Raw genomic sequence first — 19,326 nt, forward strand, 5'->3', positions numbered from 1 at the left:
TTTTTTAATATATATTTTATTTTATTTTATAAGAACTAAATTGACAGAATCCATGCCAGGGTAATTTTTTTTTTTACAACATTATCCCTTACATTCGCTTCTGTTCCGATTTTTCTCCTCCCTCCCTCCACCCCCTCCCCTAGATGGCAAACAGTCCTATATATGTTAGATATGTTGCAGTATATCCTAGATACACTATGTTTGCAGAACCTAACAGTTCTCTTGTTGCACAGGGAGAATTGGATTCAGAAGGTAAAAATAACCCGGGAAGAAAAACAAAAATGCAAAGAGTTCACATTGATTTCCCAGTGTTCTTTCTTTAGATGTAGCTGCTTCTGTCCATCATTTATCAATTGAAACTGAGTTAGGTCTCTTTGTCAAAAAAAATCCACTTCCATCAGAATACATCCTCATACAATATCATTGTTGAAGTGTATAATGATCTCCTGGTTCTGCTCATTTCACTTAGCATCAGTCCATGTAGGTCTCTCCAAGCCTCTCTATTCATCTTGCTGGTCATTTCTTACAGAACAATAATATTCCATAACATTCATATGCCATAATTTATTCAGCCATTCTCCAATTGATGGGCATCCATTCAGTTTCCAGTTTCTAGCCACTACAAACAGGGCTGCCACACACTGAACTATTTTTAACTTGAAATCAGTGTATATTCCTAGTATATGACTGTGGGCCTTTTAGTGTCAGTTCTTTCTTTTGTAATATGGGGATAAGTACTTGTAATAAGTGTCTCATAGAACTGTCTTGAGGAAAGTACTTTCTGAATTTTAGTGTTGTAGAAATATGACTTACTTGGCAAGAATGTGGTGCAGAGGAAAGTGGAAAGGTAAATTCTCGAGATGTGAAAGAAAAAATTGTTTCCTTTTGAAACTGGAGGGAAGGATAAGATAATACAGATACAGATAAAGTGAAGAGACTGTTATATGAAGGGTTCTTATTAGTAATCTCAATCTGATTTTTTTATTATTGAGTTTTAGATGCCCTCAGAGAGTTTACTAAGGAAAAATACATCATGTACATAGTTAGATAAAGACTAAAGATAAAGATAAAAGACAAAAGATAAAGATAAAGACAAAAGTTGAATAAGGAGAGGTCACTAACAACTGGGAAATATAGGGGAAGGCTTCATATATTAAAATGAGGAGAGAATAGAAGCAAAGAGGCCAATAGGCTATTGCAGTCATTTAGACAAGAGGCAATGAAAGCCCAAATTAAGGAAGTTGCTGTGTTAATGTAGGGAAAGGGTTGTATGGGATGATATATTATAGAAACATTAGCCACAAAACTTGGCAGCTGACACTATTGGGGACAAAGAGGAAGAGGGACCAGTTACTAATGATTGAGGTTATAAACCTGAACTTAAACAAGGTCCTCTACCTCCTTACTGTGCATTTGGACTGTCCTTCTGTGCTCTCTCTCCATATTTCTGTCTTCTGGGGTCCTTCAAGTCCTAGCTAGCTAAAGTCCCACCTTCTACAGGAAACCTTTCCTGATCCCTTTTAATTTCACAACTTTCCCTTTATGTATTATTTCCTTTTATTCTGTCTATAATTTGTATGATACACTATTTACACATTGTCTCTCCCACTAAAGTGTGAGCAAGAAGTAAAAAGGGAGAGGGAGGTAATCTGGAATGATTGGGTAGAATATTGTGGCTAGTCTGAAGAAACATAGTCCCTGAGAGTTCAGCCCTTGACTTAGTTCCTCTTGGAAATGGACTCCATAGATCAAGTTTTGGAGAGTAAGGCAGCAATGGCTGAAAGTTGGGAAGATGAACTAGGAGAGGACAGGGGGTGGTTGAGTCAAAAGTTTACAGTAAAGTAGAAGAAATTTAGTAGTTAAAGGAGTGAGTTTCAGTTGCGTGATGGGGTTAGAAGCCAGCAGCAAGACTTTGAGAAGGAGGAGGTTAAGAGTTGTAATTAGCCTTGTATAACTTTGTGAAAGATAAAAAAGAAAAAGGAAAATAGTGGATCAGAGGTTCTGTCCTTTAAAGATTTATTGATCTCTTTTGTTTTTTACATTGTGGTTTTGATATACTACTCTCACTCCTAATTGAACCCTTCTTTGTAACAAAACAACTAAATAAAACTGATCTACAAAACAACTGCTTATAAGAGAATGTAACTTTCTGTACTAGTAGTTCTTCCTTTTCTTTTGAGAGGAGTGAAGTGTGTTTTATTAGTTGTTTTCTGGAACCAAGATTAGTCACTGCAAAAAATATAAATTCTATTTTGTACTGTAGTTTCAATTTAGTAGAAATAGATTTATTACTCAGCGTTTGGGGCACAAGCCTGGCAGAGAGATCTATTAATTTAATTATTCTAATTCTGAGAACTTCTGCTCAAAGAGAAAAATTCCAAAGAGGACAGATTTTCCCCATATTTTCATAAATCTTGTAAAAGCCATCTTTGACGTGCAATTTGTAATCTGCCCAAAGACATAACTCTACAGTAAGATCTCAGATGAAAGTTCTGTAAACAGTTATGATTCATCAAACTGAAAGTAGTTTCTTACCTTACCCTAGAATTATTTTGCTGAAACTTTTCATTCCCTTTTAAATCCTTTTCCTTTTTTTTAAATAGCTTTTTATTTATAAAACATATGCATGGGTAATTTTTCAACATTGACCCTTGCAAAACCTTCTGTTCCAACTTTTCCAATCTCCTTCCTCCCACCCCTTCCCCTAGATGGCAAGTACTCCAATACATGTTAAATATGTTAAAATATATGTTAAATCCAATATATATATATATATATACACACACATATATATATATACACACACATATTTATACAGTTATCTTGCTACACAAGAAAAAGCGGATCTAGAAAGAAAAAAAAAACCTGGGAAGGAAAACAAAACAAAAATGCAAGCACATAATAATAGAATGAATGGAAATGCTATGTTGGAGACCGCACTCATTTCCCATAGTTCTCTCTCTGGGTGTAGCCGATTCTCTTCATTACTGAACATATTGGAACTGGTTTGAATCATCTCATTGTTGGAGAGCCACATCCATGTATAATGATCTCCTGGTTCTGCTTATTTCACTTAGCATCAATTCATATAAGTCTCCAAACCTCTCTGAAATCATCCTCCTGGTCATTTCTTACAGAACAATAATATTCCATAGCATTCATATACTATAATTTATTCAGCCATTCTCCAATTGATGTTAAATCATTTGCCTTAAGGATTCTGGTCATAGGTGAACTCAGAAGGTATTAAGTCATCAAACTGAATGACTGAAGTCATCAAAGCATTATCCTAATCATTTTGGAAAAGAGTCATCTCTGAGCTAACCAGACCTCTCTCTCTTTAAAAAAAAAAAAAAAAAAAAAAAAAGAAATGAAGTCTTCAAAAAGAATGCTATAAGATGATTTCAGTGCAGGGTATTGTTTCAGAATCAATAGCATAATTGATGAGTTTCTCATTTAGATGTGTAGTCCAAAGATTTTGGGTTAGGATACTGAGAACATGGTTTTTAAAAAATATTTCTAAATGAGATGAGGGAGGCCTAATATTTTTCCACATGGTCTTTGTTAAAAAAAAAAAATAGTATTTTATTCTGTATCTGCTTTACTTGATAATGATTTGATCAGTGCAATAGTGTAACTTTCTTCATGAGAGCAGGAGCTGAGGAGCAGATTGGTACAGGGGAAAGAATGCTGCATTTGGAGTCAGAGAAGCTGGGTGTAATCTTGGGCAAGTTGCTTAGCCTTTGGATTTCAAGGTTGAACCAGCTCTTCCGGTTCTAAATCTGTGATGCTGGAAGGTAGGCCATGAGTATATAAACCAGGTTTGGGATTTTGTAGGATGTAAGACAAAGGTGTTGTTTGTAACTCATTAACTATAAGGTGAAAACTGAAAGGGGGGAAGTGATCATGGTCTGAGAGAGTACAGGAAGTGGAGGTTGTGATGAAGTCCCTTCTAGCTCTCAGTCTATTACAGTAATCTTTTATGGCAAAGTGAAGCTAAAGGGGAAATGGAAACACAAGAGAGATGATCAAAAAAGGAAATATCAGAGACCAAAGTACTGAAAATGGCCAGTTGGCTAATGGCAAAAAGTGAACTAGGGGACTAGTCAGTTTGAGGGACTTCAGGATTTATCTTGAAATTCTGGAGTATGAGGTTAGTAGAGAGGAAATCATCTACTAAATTACTTGAGATAGAGGGGAGTAATAGTAGAGCTGGGTGACTATCTAAAAAAAAGAGTTTAGTGTTGGGAGCAGAGTGAGCATCTGAAAGTGGCTTTGAGATGCAAAGGATATGCTCTGTGCCCAGTGTTAGGGGCACATGAGAAAAAGTGCATTATAGAGTTTGTCTTTTGGAGAGAACCAGGTTTCTGAGAATATTAAGAAAATGTAAAGAATATGAAAGGAAGAAATCTTAGATGAGGGGAAATTTGTCAAAGATTAAACCAGGGTTTTAGAATCTGGGGTTTAGGTTTCACAATGATAGATTGACTCTGAATCAGAAGGATTAAGGGAGGAGGGAGTAAACTGGTTGGTTAATTGGACCTCTCCTCAGTTACTGTTGTCTCAGACATCAGGGAGGTAGAGTTGAGGCAGTAAGATCAAGTCTCATGATTTTAATTAGTCAATTCCTGGTAATCAGATCTTTAGGGTCTGACGAGACTCTCACTTTACCTTATCCTATGGTAGGGAGACAGTAGTGGGGGTATAGAGTGCCCATGACGTCTATCTAGCCTTGGTAGCTGAAGCTTTGGATCTTCATGAGGTTCTGGCAGCAAGAGACTGGCTGTTTATGGATTCAGCCATTATACAGGGCAGGGGTGTGATTCCCTTTTATGTAGAGTTTGGTGCAGGGTAAATTAGGTAGTATCTCTGTAAATACTAGGAAGTGGGGGCCTTCAAATCTAGTTCCTAAGAAGAATTAGATCTGGAATCCTTCCCCTCCTTCTCAGATTCAGTGGAGAAGGGAAAGGGGGATAAGTGTCTTAGTGTCAGTGTGGACATTTATCTAGTGGTAACCAAAGGGTGAGGCTTTGGTGTGGTGACATGGGGCACAAGAAGGTCAGCTTTCACAAAAGGAGTTGGGGTTCCCCCTCTTCCTCCCTTCACCAATCAGGTGGGATGACTTTGGTCTTGCACCCTGGCTTAGTAAGTCACTGTGTACTACTACATTGTATGTGCTTCATGGCTGTCTTCTCTTTTAGTCTCTGATTTTTTCCCTTTGATCTCTGATCTTAACTGTCTCTATTCTCTCATATCTTTATACTTTCTGATATTTCTCTTATGATTGCTTCAATGATTCCCAAGATCTCTACTCATTCCCTCATGCCTCATTCCCTTCCCTTTATCCTGTTATTCCCTGATTAGTTCCCCTCAACTCATGAAAACTCATGTCTTTCCTTTCTACAGACTCCTCATCTAGTGAACCTAAATGAAGATCCCTTGATGTCAGAGTGTCTACTCTATCACATTAAAGACGGTATCACCAGGTAGCCGTTCTTTTCAGTCACCCTTTTTGTATTAGCTTCCAGAGCCAATCACCTTTTGGGTTGGCAGGAGTGACGTTTTGGTGTTTTCCTTTGTCTCCTCTTCCTGAGAAAGAGAACTACTTAAGATAACACATGTCTTTGGAAATGAAGCCCTTAATAATCCTCAGGCACTCTACCTTACCCATGTATGACCTCATTTTTTTAATCTGCTTTTGAATTTGTTATTCAGGCTTAAGGAAGAAATTCAATTAAATGTAAGACTGCAGGTTCCAAATCTAGCCCTAGCAGGTCTCTTCCTATCCCTATGCTCCTTATATAGTTACAGATTATCCCTGAGCAAAGTGTCCTCATGGTTAATTGTTTTGGGAATCCCAAACATGGGAGAAAAAGGAGGCAGGTTCTATCATCTGAGGCCTAGATACATAAAATTAATCCAGATTTTTTCCATTATTAATGGCAAAAGGTCTAGTTTCTTTTCCCTTTCCACTTATGTTTCATGTTTTCTTCCTGGGAATTCTTTTTCCCTTTCAGACCATTTTTTTGGGCATTAATTTAATTTAATCTGATCCATTTGAATAGAATTATAAAAATGTAAAAAAACTAAGCAAGAATTTTGGGATGGGGGAAAAAGGTAAAGGGAAAGAGTATAATAGACCTCATCCCTTGGAATGACCCTACCTTCCAGTACCAACAGAGGGGTTTAATTTTTTTCTGAAAGTACTCCTTTGTTCTTAGCAGGGATCCTGGCATTTTCAAAGATTCTTCCCTGTCACCATAACCTACCTACCATTTCCCCCTCTTTCCCTCCTAGAGTAGGCCAAGTAGATGTGGATATCAAACTGACTGGGCAATTCATCTTAGAGAAGCACTGTGTATTTCGGAGTCTCACTCAGCCTGATGGAGAAGGTAATGGGAGTTTGGGCTGAGCAGGGAGATGGGACATATCATATACTCAATACCCAGTGTATTTAGCACTTTTTGCCAGTGCTGTGGGGGTAAATGTTTAATGGAGAGATAATAGTTCTAGGCCTCTGGTGACCTGAGGAAGAGAGACAAGATGCATACTTTAGAAACATATATCAACATATCAAAAAATAAAGGTCATTGCAAGTCAAGATACTCAACAGTTCATACCAGGTTTGCTGCTATCCTGTGTATTACTTTGAACATCTGTAAAATTAGAAGATTAGACTAGGTGATCTTTAAGAAATCTCCTAGCTCTGCCATCCTCTAGTTTTGCGAATATGAATAATTTGGGTCAGTGTTATCCAAAGAAAATTTTGAAGAATGGAGAACTGAATGGAGAAGGAAATCAGATCAATATCACTTTTTCAGTTTCCTCAGCAGGCAGGAGTACCATCAAGGTATGTTTTGGGAATGTGCATTTGTTTTTAGCAGAAGTTGCTTTTCTTTGGCTTTTTAAGAAAGACTTCTGGGAATTTTCATCTTCTAGAGTAACTATAAGTAGTGAGGACTTTGGGGAATTATGGACTCTATGAACACGAACCAAAGTTTTCAGAGAGACTTCTCAGCCTGTTTTCTGTAGAAATAGACGTTCTCTATAGGTTGTGATAGCATCCAGGCTAGCTTTGGGGAAACAGTGGGTCCACATACAGTCAGGCCAAGTTAAATGAATAGCAGATTAACTAGGAGAACAGGGAAGGGGAGCTTCATGTGATGTGACCTCAAGAGAGCTTTCCTGCCTCGGAGTTAAGGGGATGAGGAACATGTAGTTTTTGTTTTATTTTGGTTTTTCTTCCCCCAACCCTCCCAGAATTGGTTTGAATCACAGTTCATTATATAAAATTCATGCCTAAGTTTAACAGATTGATATTTCTTTTTAATATTTTATTGGTACTTTTTAAAAACTTTTCTTCCTTTTTTTTTTTTTTGCCATAATCTTTTTTCAGTGATTTTTCTGACACTCACTCTAATTAATTTCTGTCTTATAATAAGTACAGTTGAGCCAAACAAATTACTATAGTGATCACGTCTGAAAATTTGGTGTCTTACTTTGCATTTCAGGTCACCTGAAGCATGATACTTCACAGTATGTCTCAGGGAGTTAGTCAGACTTGGTCACCCTAGCAAGTTAATGTGGTTTGTTTTGACTCGGTTCAGTTCTTCGGGCAGCTGTGAGGTTGAACTTAAGTCACTTGCTGAATTTCTGTTAGATATCTGTCTAGCACAGTGCTAAGACATTCAGGCAGGTGACAGGGATACAAGTATGGCCTGGGAGCAGCATACAAGTGCATGAAAAATAAGTCAGTAATAATGTAAGGTTGTATCTAAAGTGTTGAGTGGTATGGGTAGATAGAAGAATTCAGAAAAAGGGGGAAACAATAAGCATCATAGGATTTAGAGGTGGAAAAGACTTAGCATTGTCATCTAGACCAGAGGTGTTCACTTCAAATAGAAACAGATCTGATAAAGAAAACCATAAATGCACATAATCGCTATTGTGTTGTAATTTTTCTTTATTTTGGTAAACATTTCCCAATTACATTTTAATCACTGGACTTTTGAAAGTTATATGTGGCCCAAGATAATTTGGCACCTTTGGTCTAGAGTAAACTCTGCATTTTACAGATGGTTTATAGATGGGTTTGGAGATAAAGTAGTTAGTACCAGATTCAAATCCAGGTCTTTCTGACCCCTTCAGATCCAGTGTTCTTTTCACTACATTGCATTGTAGCCCCAACAGTAGGCATCTTTTAACCAGCCTGATGCTCTGAAGGCACCTAGGAACCAGCTAGCCCTGCATAGATGTACTTCATTTTGGAATATAGGATTGAGTGATGCTAGTTTTTTTTCCCCCCAGGTTGTCAGAGTGCTCTAAGCTTCCTTCAGCACAGATCATATCTCTTGGAGGGAACTTTGTCTCTAGGTTGTCCAAAGAATTCTTCCCTTCTACACCCCCCCCAATCCATCAGGAATTTCTCCCCTTCTCCTCCACCCTGCCCTGACAATAACCTTGGGACTCAGATCAGGTCAGCTTTTTCCAGATCTCCCTCAATCCTACTATAAAAACAATGCACGTGCACACACACACATTCTTAACAGAATCTCCACTTTAGTGCCTATTCCCTATCAACAGTACCTAGGCCCAGCCCCCATCACATACTTCATGGCATTTCAGGAGGGAATGGGGAGAATCCTGAGCAAATTGAACTGAGAAGAACTGAGTATGATGTTTCGGAAACAAAGGAGAAGCAGAGAATTCAGTGAGGAAGAGTAGGGGAAAAGCAAATTATGAGAACCAGACTGAAGACCTTGGACTTTATTCTAAGGAGAGTAGGATCCATTGAAGGCTATTGAACAGGGAAGTTATCTGATGGAAGTTGTAGATGAAGAAGATGAGTCAGGCAGTTCTCTGGAGGATGAATTATAGTAGGGTATAAGTTAGGAGCCTGTTAAAATAAAGGTAAAGCTATGTAGATGATGAAAATGGAAATGGAGTGGGTTGAATAAAAAGATTGGAGGTCAAAGTGACTGATTAGAATTGTCTCCTGTCAACTTTTCAGACAGTGATAGTGGTAGTGAATGAGGAGGTCCACAACAAAGGCAATTGAATTAGGACTAACTTATTTTATTCTTCCCTTTGTGCTGCCACCAGCGGGGCCAATCCATCCCCCACAGGTAGGGGGAGAGGCATTGTGAGCTTGAGAGTGTGTGTCTGAGTTTGTGTGATTGAGCATTTGAAAATCTCATTGACTAGGAGTTCTAAGGGAGCTAGGAGGAGGGTGGGACAGAACAGACATACAACCAGTTACAGCATACAAGCCCATAGGCACCCTCTCCACCTTGAACTTTCTTTTTTCTTTCCAGTTGTGGTGACTCTGGAGCCCTTTGAGGGAGCTGAGACATATGTAAATGGAAACCCTGTGACCCAGCCACTGGTGCTAAGATCAGGTAGAAGGGTCTCAGAGGTGGGGTTTCTGGTATTGGATAAGTCTGAGGAGATTGCCAGAGGCATGGAAATAAAGTAATTTTTTTAGAAAGCACTTTGAGAATCTCCAGTGAGAAGGAACCCAGAACTCCTGAGGCAAACCTTTTCTCTTTGGGCCAGTTATAATTAATAATTTTTATGTCACTCTGCAACTTCCACCCAAGAATTCTAGTTCTTCTCCCTGGAGTCCAGTAGATCTTCCATTTAAATTACTTGAAAACAGTTGTTATGGCCCTCTTAAGTTTTCTCTTTTTCTACAAACAATCCTTGTGTAGTAAAGGAGTGGTACCACATATCCTTCTCTCTCTCTAGGCTCACTCTATATTCATGTTGTCAGGTCAAGAGTTTCATAAGGGGGATAGTTCAGGCTCTTAGGGATAACTATGGTTGGGGGAAGCCTCTATGTTTACTGCTCACAACAGTAGTTCTCATACCCCCGATAAGGGTGTAAATAAATTAAATATTTTAAATAAAATTGGTTTTAAATAAATTGGAAAAACCTATGTGCCTTGGACTATGGGCAAACAATCTGCACCATGCATTAAGTTGCTTCACTTGATTTGGCTTCTAGATTTGGCTCTAAGGCAGTATTAGAATCTCTTAGCAAAAGCTAAAAATCTCCCTGTCTATTGGTCCCTTCTCTACGATCTACAAATATGCCCATGTCTCCTCCAGCCTCAAAAACCTTCACTTGATATATTTCATTCCTGCTAATTATCATCCTGTATCTCTTCTGCCTGTCTATAATAGTTACCTCTCTCTTTTTCTTAACTTAACTTCCAACCATGTCATTGAACCAAAACTGCACACACCAAATTTACTAATGATCTATTAATTGCCAAATTTCCAATTTCTCAGTCTTCATCCTCCTTGATCTTTTCTTCAGCCTTTGACTGTCAGTCACCCTCTTCTTGATGCTCTCTTATTTCTAAGATGTTGGGACATCTCTTTTTCCTGGTTCTTTTCCTACATATCTGATTGTTCCTCCTTTTTCTTTGCTGGGTCTTTATCCAAGTTACACTTAATAACTATGAGTGCCCCACAGAGTTCTGTCTTGAGCCACTTTTTCTTCTCTCTTTGTACTATTTTACTTGGTGATCAACTCCCATTTGCTCAGTTTTCATCTCCATACTAATGATTCTCAGCTTTGCTTATTCAGTCCTAGTCTCACATAAAATTGTCCTTCAGACGTCTTAAAGTGTATCTCTAGTAAGACATCTTAATTGCAAGATGTCCAAAACGAAACATATTAACTTTTCTCCTAAACTGTCCTGTCTTCTTTATTTCATTATTACTCTTGAGGGTGCTGTTGAGATGTGGGAATAGGGGAAGAGATCCCTTCTGCTTGGAAATGCAGGTCCAATGTGAAATCATTCATGAATCCTAAAATCTGTGGCAAAAAAGGATTTTTATTGTTCGCTAATAAGGCGGCTTTCTTAGTGGACAAAACTCCTCATTAGAAGTTTGGCAAAGGTGTGTTTAACAGACCCTTGGTTATATGAGCAAAGGTTGACCTGGGGCTGGGAGCTGTCTGGACTAATAATTGAAGGACCATCAGACAAAGACCAAGATCTCCAATTGAATGAAGCCACTTGTCTGGGAAGGTATGCTTTCCCAGGGAAAGCCTGAGACTCCAAATTTCCCTTCTTTTAGAAATTAAAAGGGACACAGTTTCAGGGTTCGCCCCCCCTCAGTACCACCATCCACTTCCCCAACCTCACAATGCAGATGTTGCCTACTGTTCCTCAATTTTTCTCATCTACCCAACCCAATCTGTTAATTTAATTTTTATAATATCTCTTGAATGCAGCCCTTTTCTCTCAGATATTGCCACCTCTCTGCTGTAGGTTGTTATCACTTCATGCCTGGACTTATAGTAGTCTGTCTGCTATAACACTCTCTACTTCATCCTCCATTCAGCCACCAAAGTGATATTTTTAAAGTGCTGGTCTGACTATGTTAAAAGTCCATATTCAATTAATTCCAATAGCCTTTTATTACCCCAGAAATTAAATACATAATCCTCTGTTTGATCTTATAAACTCTTCATAACTTAGCTATTCTCTTTTCCTCTCTTCTACATATTTCTAAGTTTTATACATCTTACTTTCTGCCACATGCTCTTTGATTACATGACACGTCCTTCTGGCTATTGCATGAACAAGAAACTCCTTTCAGTTTTGGGTATTTTCTCTGGTTGTTCCCTGTGCCTGGGATGTTCTTTTTTCTTCTTCATCTCTATTTCCCAACTTCCCTTGCTTTCTTTGAAGTTCCAACTAAAAACTTTTCTTCTACTGGAAGCCTTTCCCAGGCTGTTAATTTCTGTGCCTTTGTTTTGTTAATTCCTTCCTATTTACCTTGCATATAGTTTGTGCATACATATTTTCCTCTATTAGATTGTAAGCTTTTTGATAATCTTGTCTTTTGCCTTTTTTTTAATCCCCTGTACTTAACACAATGCCTGGCACTTATAGGTGGTTAATAAATGTTGATTAACTAACTATTTTCCTCCTTCTTATCCACAAGGTTAGATAGCACGAGAAACATTATTTGCTTTGCCAAAAATACACAAAGGAGTAGTCCAAGAAAAATAACTTAAAATAGGCTGACAGGTTTCTAGGAACAGATATAGGGTCGTGTGAGCAAGGTTCAAGCAATCAAGTTTAAAACCCTCTTACTCTTCCTGTTCCAAGGAAATAGCAATGTAGAATCAGATTCTAATAACTTTGTCTTGCTTCATTTTTAGTTGGTTTCTAGAAAAGATAGTTATATTAGCATCAGGCTGTGATGAGGCTTCTTGTCCCTGAGTAAAAGAGAGTTCAAGGAAGGACACTAAAAATTTTTTTTCCTACTACATAGAGACTCTAACTTGGGATGGAAAGGAGAGAGACTGTTATAGTCCCTCTTGGGTATCTCTTGGGAAAATTCTAGTTCCTGCTTTGTGAGTAGAGAAATGTTTTGATAGATCTTTTCTTCTTCCTTCCCCCCATCTCCAGGGAACCGTATTGTCCTGGGCAAGAACCATGTCTTCCGCTTCAATCACCCTGAGCAGGCTAGACTAGAACGAGAGCGTGGAGTCCCCCCAACCTCAGGGCCACCTGCTGAACCTGTGGATTGGAACTTTGCCCAAAAAGAGCTTCTAGAGCAGCAGGGCATTGATATCAAGCTGGAAATGGAGAAGAGGTGCCTTTGGTGGGGGAAGAGGGAGAAGTGTGTCTTAATATCTGCTCCCCTCCCTTCTGCTCTGATACCATTCTTTTCTTAGGGGGTCCAGACATGACTCTTTTTTCAACTCTTAATATTCTTCTCCCATCTGCTGCAATTTGTGCTACCGCTCCTCTGTAGTTATGCCTCCTTAATCCCACAGGAAAAAAAATTGGTCCTGAAATTTTTCTTTCTCCCTTCACTTTAGGCTACAGGATCTTGAGAATCAATACCGGAAAGAGAAAGAAGAGGCTGATCTTCTGTTAGAGCAGCATCGATTGGTGAGTGGGACAGGAGAGATCAAGAACTAATGCTGGAGGAGTGGGGAGATTGGCCTTAGCCGTCATGCCTAGGCTACTCTCATGATTAGTGCTAGGACTTTGAGTGACAATATGGGTTAGGCAGAATACTATGGGGATGAGAGTTTGAGATTAGGGTAAGAATAGAGTTTCAGGGTAATGACAAGAAGAAAAGATAATGAAGATTAAAGTAAAAAAATGGAATTTGCACAAAATATTTGTTAGAACTAAAAGGGACCTCTGAGAGCTTATCCTACCCCCTCATTTTATAGATGAAGAAGTAGAGGACCAGAAAAGGATTTTGTCAGAAGTCATACACTTAATTAGAGACAGAGCTGGGAAAAGAACTTGTGTCAACTCACTTCATACTTGGTGTTCTTTCCATTGTACCATAATTACTTGCATAACTCCTGTGTGCTTGTTACAATCCCTGTCTTAGCTCCCCTCTGACATACTAAGACCAGTTGTCCCAAGGTGTAAAATAAAGCCTAAGCCTCCATACCTTTTTGTGACCCCAGTATGCAGACTCAGACAGCGGGGATGATTCAGACAAACGCTCTTGTGAGGAGAGCTGGCGGCTGATTTCGTCACTGCGAGAGCAACTTCCACCCACCACTGTCCAGTCCATCGTCAAGCGCTGTGGCTTGCCCAGCAGTGGTAAGCGCAGGGCTCCACGGAGAGTCTATCAGATTCCCCAGCGACGGCGACTGCAGGGCAAGGACCCTCGATGGGCCACGATGGCAGACCTGAAGATGCAGGCAGTGAAGGAAATCTGTTACGAGGTGGCATTGGCTGACTTCCGGCATGGGAGGGCAGAGATCGAGGCACTGGCTGCCCTCAAGATGAAGGAGCTATGCCGTACCTATGGCAAATCTGAAGGGCCTGGGGATGCCTGGCGGGCTGTGGCAAGAGATGTTTGGGATACAGTAGGGGAAGAAGAAGGAAGTGGTGGAGGAGGGTCTACTGAGGATGGGGCCCGAGGGGCTGAGGTAGAGGATCTTCGAGCACACATTGACAAACTGACTGGAATCCTACAAGAAGTGAAGCTGCAAAATAGCACCAAAGATCGGGAACTTCGGGCGCTAAGGGATCGGATGCTGAGGATGGAAAGAGTCATCCCCCTCACCCAGGTGAGTCAGTTCTTAAATCTCTGGACCCTGGCAAGCACTCCTTAGCTTGGCTTTCGCTTTTCTCTCTACCCTTTTTCTGAGGAAATGTTGTTCCTTCACTTCCATCTTTACCTAGTCATCCATCCCCCCATTGTATTCTTTCCTTCTTAGGTCCCTACCCCTTAACTCTTGTTCCTCTTACATTTGTTTTTTGTAAGGCCCCTGATATAGCTTATACTGTATAATTAGAATCATTTAGAAGGGACAACTTCAGTACAGTTCATAGATGGCTATCCTCACAATATCATGGTAGGGTGGAAAAAGCATAGCATTTAGAGAACTGAGTTCAAAGCTGGAACTATTACTTTTTAAATTACTTTTGTGACATTACCCAAGTCACTTAATTGTCTTAAAACTCAATTTCTTTTGCAGAAGGTCAGGGGAGGGGAGGTAAGGATTGGACTAATGATCTTTTGCAGCTTTAAATTTAATGATTGGAGTAGTTGTAGAATTTAAAATTTAGAATGATAAGTAGTTTTAGAATTTAGAATATATATATATATAGCTTCTGTCTTATAGATGAGGAAATGAAGGCTCAGTGGTTAAATATCTTGCTTAGAGACATAGCACTGAATAAATGCTGAATGAACAGGCCATTCTTTCTCTGGAGTTTTTTCTCTCTCTCATCTCGATCTTTCAAGACTCAGATATCCCCATTCCTACTCATCTTGCCCTTTCTTCTCTTTTCTCTTCCTATTTTTCACAGGAAAATGAGGATGAAGTGGATGTTGAGGTGACCTGGGCAGCCTCAGAAGGGATAGAAAGTCCAGAAGGGACAACCCATGGAGCTCTTACCCCCACTGTCCAGCCCCCATCCCCTCCTCCCTCAAGCTGGGAACGGGTGTCCAGGTTGATGGAAGAAGACCCTGCTTTCCGACGTGGCCGTCTTAGATGGCTCAAACAGGAGCAGCAGCGCCTTCAGGGGTTACAAGGCCTTGCTGGAGGCCGAGGTGGGGGGCTTCGCAGACCTCCTGCCCGATTTGTTCCACCCCATGATTGCAAATTGCGATTTCCCTTCAAGAGCAATCCCCAGCACCGAGAGTCATGGCCTGGGTTTGGGGAAAGTGGAGAGGCTTTGGCCATACCCCAGCCCTCTGAGGAGGGTACTCTTGTATCAACCCCTACTTCTAGAAGGCTCCCCAGTCCTCGACGGCCCCACAGGCCTCGGAGGAACTCCCTGGATGGAGGAGGCCGCCCTCAGGGTGGAGGTCCCAACCAACCTGAATCCCAACAGTTTCAACTCAAGAAGCACAATTATTATCCCCAGCAGCTTCAACCTTACCCAGCTCAGCGGCCCTCTGGTCCACGATATCCTCCCTACACCACACCTCCTCGAATGAGACGACAGCGCTCAGCCCCTGACCTCAAGGAAAAGGGGGCAGCTGTGTGAGAGCCTAACTGGGGCTCCTTGCTGAGAGGAGAGATGTGGGTTGCTGCTCCCCCAGTTGTAGGATTATTGGCACAGGTAGGGACAGATGAGAAGGGCAGAGTAGGTGTTGGGGGGCTTGAGCAGGTTGGTCTTAGAGTTGGAGGAAGTAGTAGGATGCACAGTGTAGTGTTGCCAGGAGTAAACCAAAGGGAAGAGAAGGAAAAGGGGGATAGGCTGCCTTAAGGCCATGTCTCCCAGAGGGGGGCCTCCCCCCAAATGCTGCTAAGAGTGGGGTGCTATGTAGCCAGTTTTGTGTGTGTGGTTTTTTTAATTCTTTGTTTTCAAGTGGGGCAGGTATGCTGACATAAGAGAGCATTACAAAAATCCCCAAACCAGTGGGTTTCCATGTTAAGGGGATGAGGCCATCCTAAGATTTTCCCTTCCCCTCCAGGCCTTCCAATATGTTTTCAGGAGCATGCCAGGTGTAGTTGGGGTCCCACAGCAGAGTGGGACCCTTCATTAAAAGGAAGCAAACAGGAAGGTCTGTGGCTCATTAGTAGGATGATGGTGTATATGGGGGGGCCAAAAGTGAGAGATGTATAATAGAGAAAGAGACTGGAATAGAAGACTAGGAGAATCAGCAAAGTACTGTGTAGATTTGTCTTGGATGTGAGTCTATTGAATGGCCTCCATGTCTAGGCTGACACACCCTGGGTTGCTTTGCTTTTTTTAGGGGAAGGATGGTGATGAAGAACAGAGGAGTGCCATTTTAATGAGGGAAACCTGCTCTTTACCCGTTCTTGGAAAATTGCAAGGCATCTATAAAGGAAATTCTTTTGATTTATCCCTCACTTTTGATAGTGCTTTGGTCATGTTTTTCCCTAAAGAACACAGTCCAGGGATTATTTTAATTAACAGCATAGTGCTTGCTATGATGAGTCACAATACACTGAACATTTAAATTAGCAACAAAAGGGGTTCCCAGACAATGGGGCCTCCAGATCCAAAACCTGGGTCTTAGGATTCTTACACTTTTTCTCCCAAACACTTCACTTTCTTTACCCCTTTAGGGAAGAGGAGGTAGACCTATTATTATGAAGTTCCTGATTCAAAGCCAAGACTCAGTGTCTTAGAGTGGGGATGGGACAAAGGATTTCAAAACACACTTAGCAGAAACTGACTCTGTACAATTACTACTGCACACCTTTTGAAAGTTACTTTATCACAGAGCTTAGATTTTATAAAAGCACTTTACAGTTACACTATCCAAACATCTTGCCTTCCTAAAGTCTTATCAAGTGTCACTATCACTTCTTTTCTCATTACATTGAAGAGAGGAGAGGAGTTGAATGGTGAATGGAGATTCAAGAAATGCCTTACTGATCCATTGGAAAAGCAGCTTTCTACAAAAAGGAACATCACCCTATTATCTATATTTAATATCGAAATATCCCTTATTGGATGTATTGTCTATACTTTTGTATTAATCTTTCTTGATCATATTTACATTTTCAGCCTTTGCCATCATTAAGAGAGTGAATGCCCACTTTAGATTTTGCATCTACCAGTGCCATAACTACACCAGGGCAACTTATGTTTTGTCCTCAGGTGCTCAGTTTAGAAAGAGTTAAAAGCACTTATCTTTCAATATAGAAACAAGAGAGTTAAGTACTAAAGGTAGTTGGGGACAATTTTCTTAATGTTCCCTTCCTTCCTCTACCACAAGCAACTCAATTGAGATTTTACCATGGATAATTTCCTGGTGTCGTTTGTGGTAATTTTCTCTGGTGCAAAAATTACTAGTTTGTACTCTTGGTTTTTTGCTCCTAAACTATTTTTCAGACTTCAGGAGTTGGAAAATGTTTATTTTAGGATTCAGTGATTTGATGAATAAATGCATTTCCATCCTAATCACATCTTTAGCAGTTTTAGAGATTGTCTACTTTGTTTTTGACTTTTCAGTAGAAATTGATTTTTTCAATCCTGTCCTTATGAAAACCTTTGCAACCAACTCTTGATACTTCACCTGACCCTTAAACCTTTTCCAATTTTACCTTGTCTCTTTGATGACAAGCACCTACATCCAGTCTTCTAAGTGTAGGTGACTTTTAAATTGGAGTGGGAAATTCTCCATTTTGCTGTTGACATCCTTACTTGATGACTGATTTCTTGTTTGGCAGCTGATTACAGAGTTAGTTTTGGATTGTTTAACTGATAGGTCATTAACTCAACTGGGAAATTTATTCTGGTATTGCACCAGACTTTATGGAAGACAAAAAAAATCACTCTTGCCCATGAGGAACGTTTATTCCAATTAGGGACACTTAACTGCACATGTAACTAAACATTCATGTCTATAGTGCAAGGTACTCATGGATGCTTCCCAACATTCTGTGAAATAGAGCAAACATCCTTGCCTTTTTATAGTGAGGAAACTTACTCAGAAAAAGTGTGTTGTCAATAGTCACAGTAACCATTTCTACCAAGGTATGATTCAATGTAACCTATGCCTGAGAGTGTGGGAGGGGGGAAGACAAGCTAAATGCACCCAACTTAACAAGAAAGTACTTGTCATTTCTGCATTTGACTACTTACATTCTTTAGATCAAAGTTGTATTGATTTTTTTAAAAATAGCCATTTATAAATATTCCCCCCCCCCCCAACTCACTGTTGCAAGGACATTTAAAACCAACCATCAGCATTATAACCTGCATCCATACTCTTCCCTTTTATCAAGCAGAGAAAACACCAAAAACCTAAAATGTAGTCAATGTTTATGTATAATCTTATTACTGGGGAGTTGAAATTCTTATATAGGAAATAGGTGAAACAGTCTCTGCCTTGGAAATAAAATTACAGCAGTGTTCTAGTGGAGGAAGGAAAGAGGAGCTCTAGACATGGACATCTGGGTATGGAATTCTTTTTTGTATATTTGCTCTTCAGATTTAGAAATTTCTTATCCTGGGCGAAATTAAGGTGCCTAACAGTTACTGATGGAGTCAGGGCTATTGATAACCTTGTAGGCAAGCAGCCAGTAATCTTGGGGTTGGTCCTGGTGGATTGTAGTAGTCACAAACTGCCTAGGAAAAAGCCAAGAACAGAACCGGCTTTCCCTAAATTTACAGCATCCAAATACTCAAACACCAGGGATCAATATAGTAGAAGAAATGGAAAGGAAGGGGAAAGCACTTATATTATGCTTCCCATAAAGATTGCCTTCCTCATCCTTTCCATGGTCTGAAGTAGTGGTTAAGGTTTGTTCCTTTAGCACCCCAAAAAGGTCTGGGAGAATAAACATTTTAGGAGATTGTGGGTAGAGGAGGGTGCTGTAGTGTTTTAATTTCTTTTCATTTTAATTATGTCCAATAAACTATGTTGCCAAAGTACATTGAATTTGGACTTGTGTATATTATATGATCATAGAATTTTGAGTTGAAAGGCACCTTGAGGTCATTGAATGCTACTTCATTTTATAGACAAATCTGAAAGTAATTTGCCCAGGTCACACAGCTAATAATGTCTGATGTAGTATTTGAATTCATGTCTTTTTGATTCTAAATATTTCCAATCCTGATTCTGTTTAATACACTATGCTATCTATTTCTCTAGCAGGGAAAGGTGATCTATGAATAGAGAAGATTCCATATAGAGGCTAGAGATTGATTATAAATGTCCTGATAAGTATTTCATATCATTACTAGTTAAAATTCCAAATTTGGTCAGCTTAAAGCAGTAGTGAATAGGAGTACTTTATGGACTGATCAGTTTCTGGTAGTATGTGAAGATACTTGAGCTTCCCTTCTTCCCTTCCTTTGTCCATTTAGGGTATCATATCCTTATCTACAGAGG

General features: G+C 39.8%; 1 protein-coding gene across 4 annotated transcripts in view; it reads left to right on the forward strand.

Annotated features, from left to right (window-relative positions):
- KIF1C (kinesin family member 1C) overlaps positions 1-18,863 on the forward strand; it is a 31,656-nt gene extending 12,793 nt beyond the window's left edge. For 3 of the 4 annotated variants that reach the window (XM_051995944.1, XM_051995943.1, XM_051995945.1), the window contains 7 exons: positions 5,407-5,486; positions 6,298-6,392; positions 9,315-9,398; positions 12,432-12,618; positions 12,848-12,920; positions 13,457-14,068; positions 14,814-18,863. In XM_051995944.1, coding sequence (XP_051851904.1) covers positions 5,407-5,486; positions 6,298-6,392; positions 9,315-9,398; positions 12,432-12,618; positions 12,848-12,920; positions 13,457-14,068; positions 14,814-15,497 — 1,815 coding nt within the window. In that variant the 3' untranslated portion in view covers positions 15,498-18,863. The remainder of the gene's footprint in view (positions 1-5,406; positions 5,487-6,297; positions 6,393-9,314; positions 9,399-12,431; positions 12,619-12,847; positions 12,921-13,456; positions 14,069-14,813) is intronic. The other variant, XR_007953437.1, reaches the window with a different exon arrangement.
- Positions 18,864-19,326: the final 463 nt, after the last annotated feature.

The sequence above is a fragment of the Antechinus flavipes genome, chromosome 4, assembly GCF_016432865.1.
Source record: "Antechinus flavipes isolate AdamAnt ecotype Samford, QLD, Australia chromosome 4, AdamAnt_v2, whole genome shotgun sequence".
In the NCBI taxonomy this organism is placed as follows: Eukaryota; Metazoa; Chordata; class Mammalia; order Dasyuromorphia; family Dasyuridae; genus Antechinus; species Antechinus flavipes.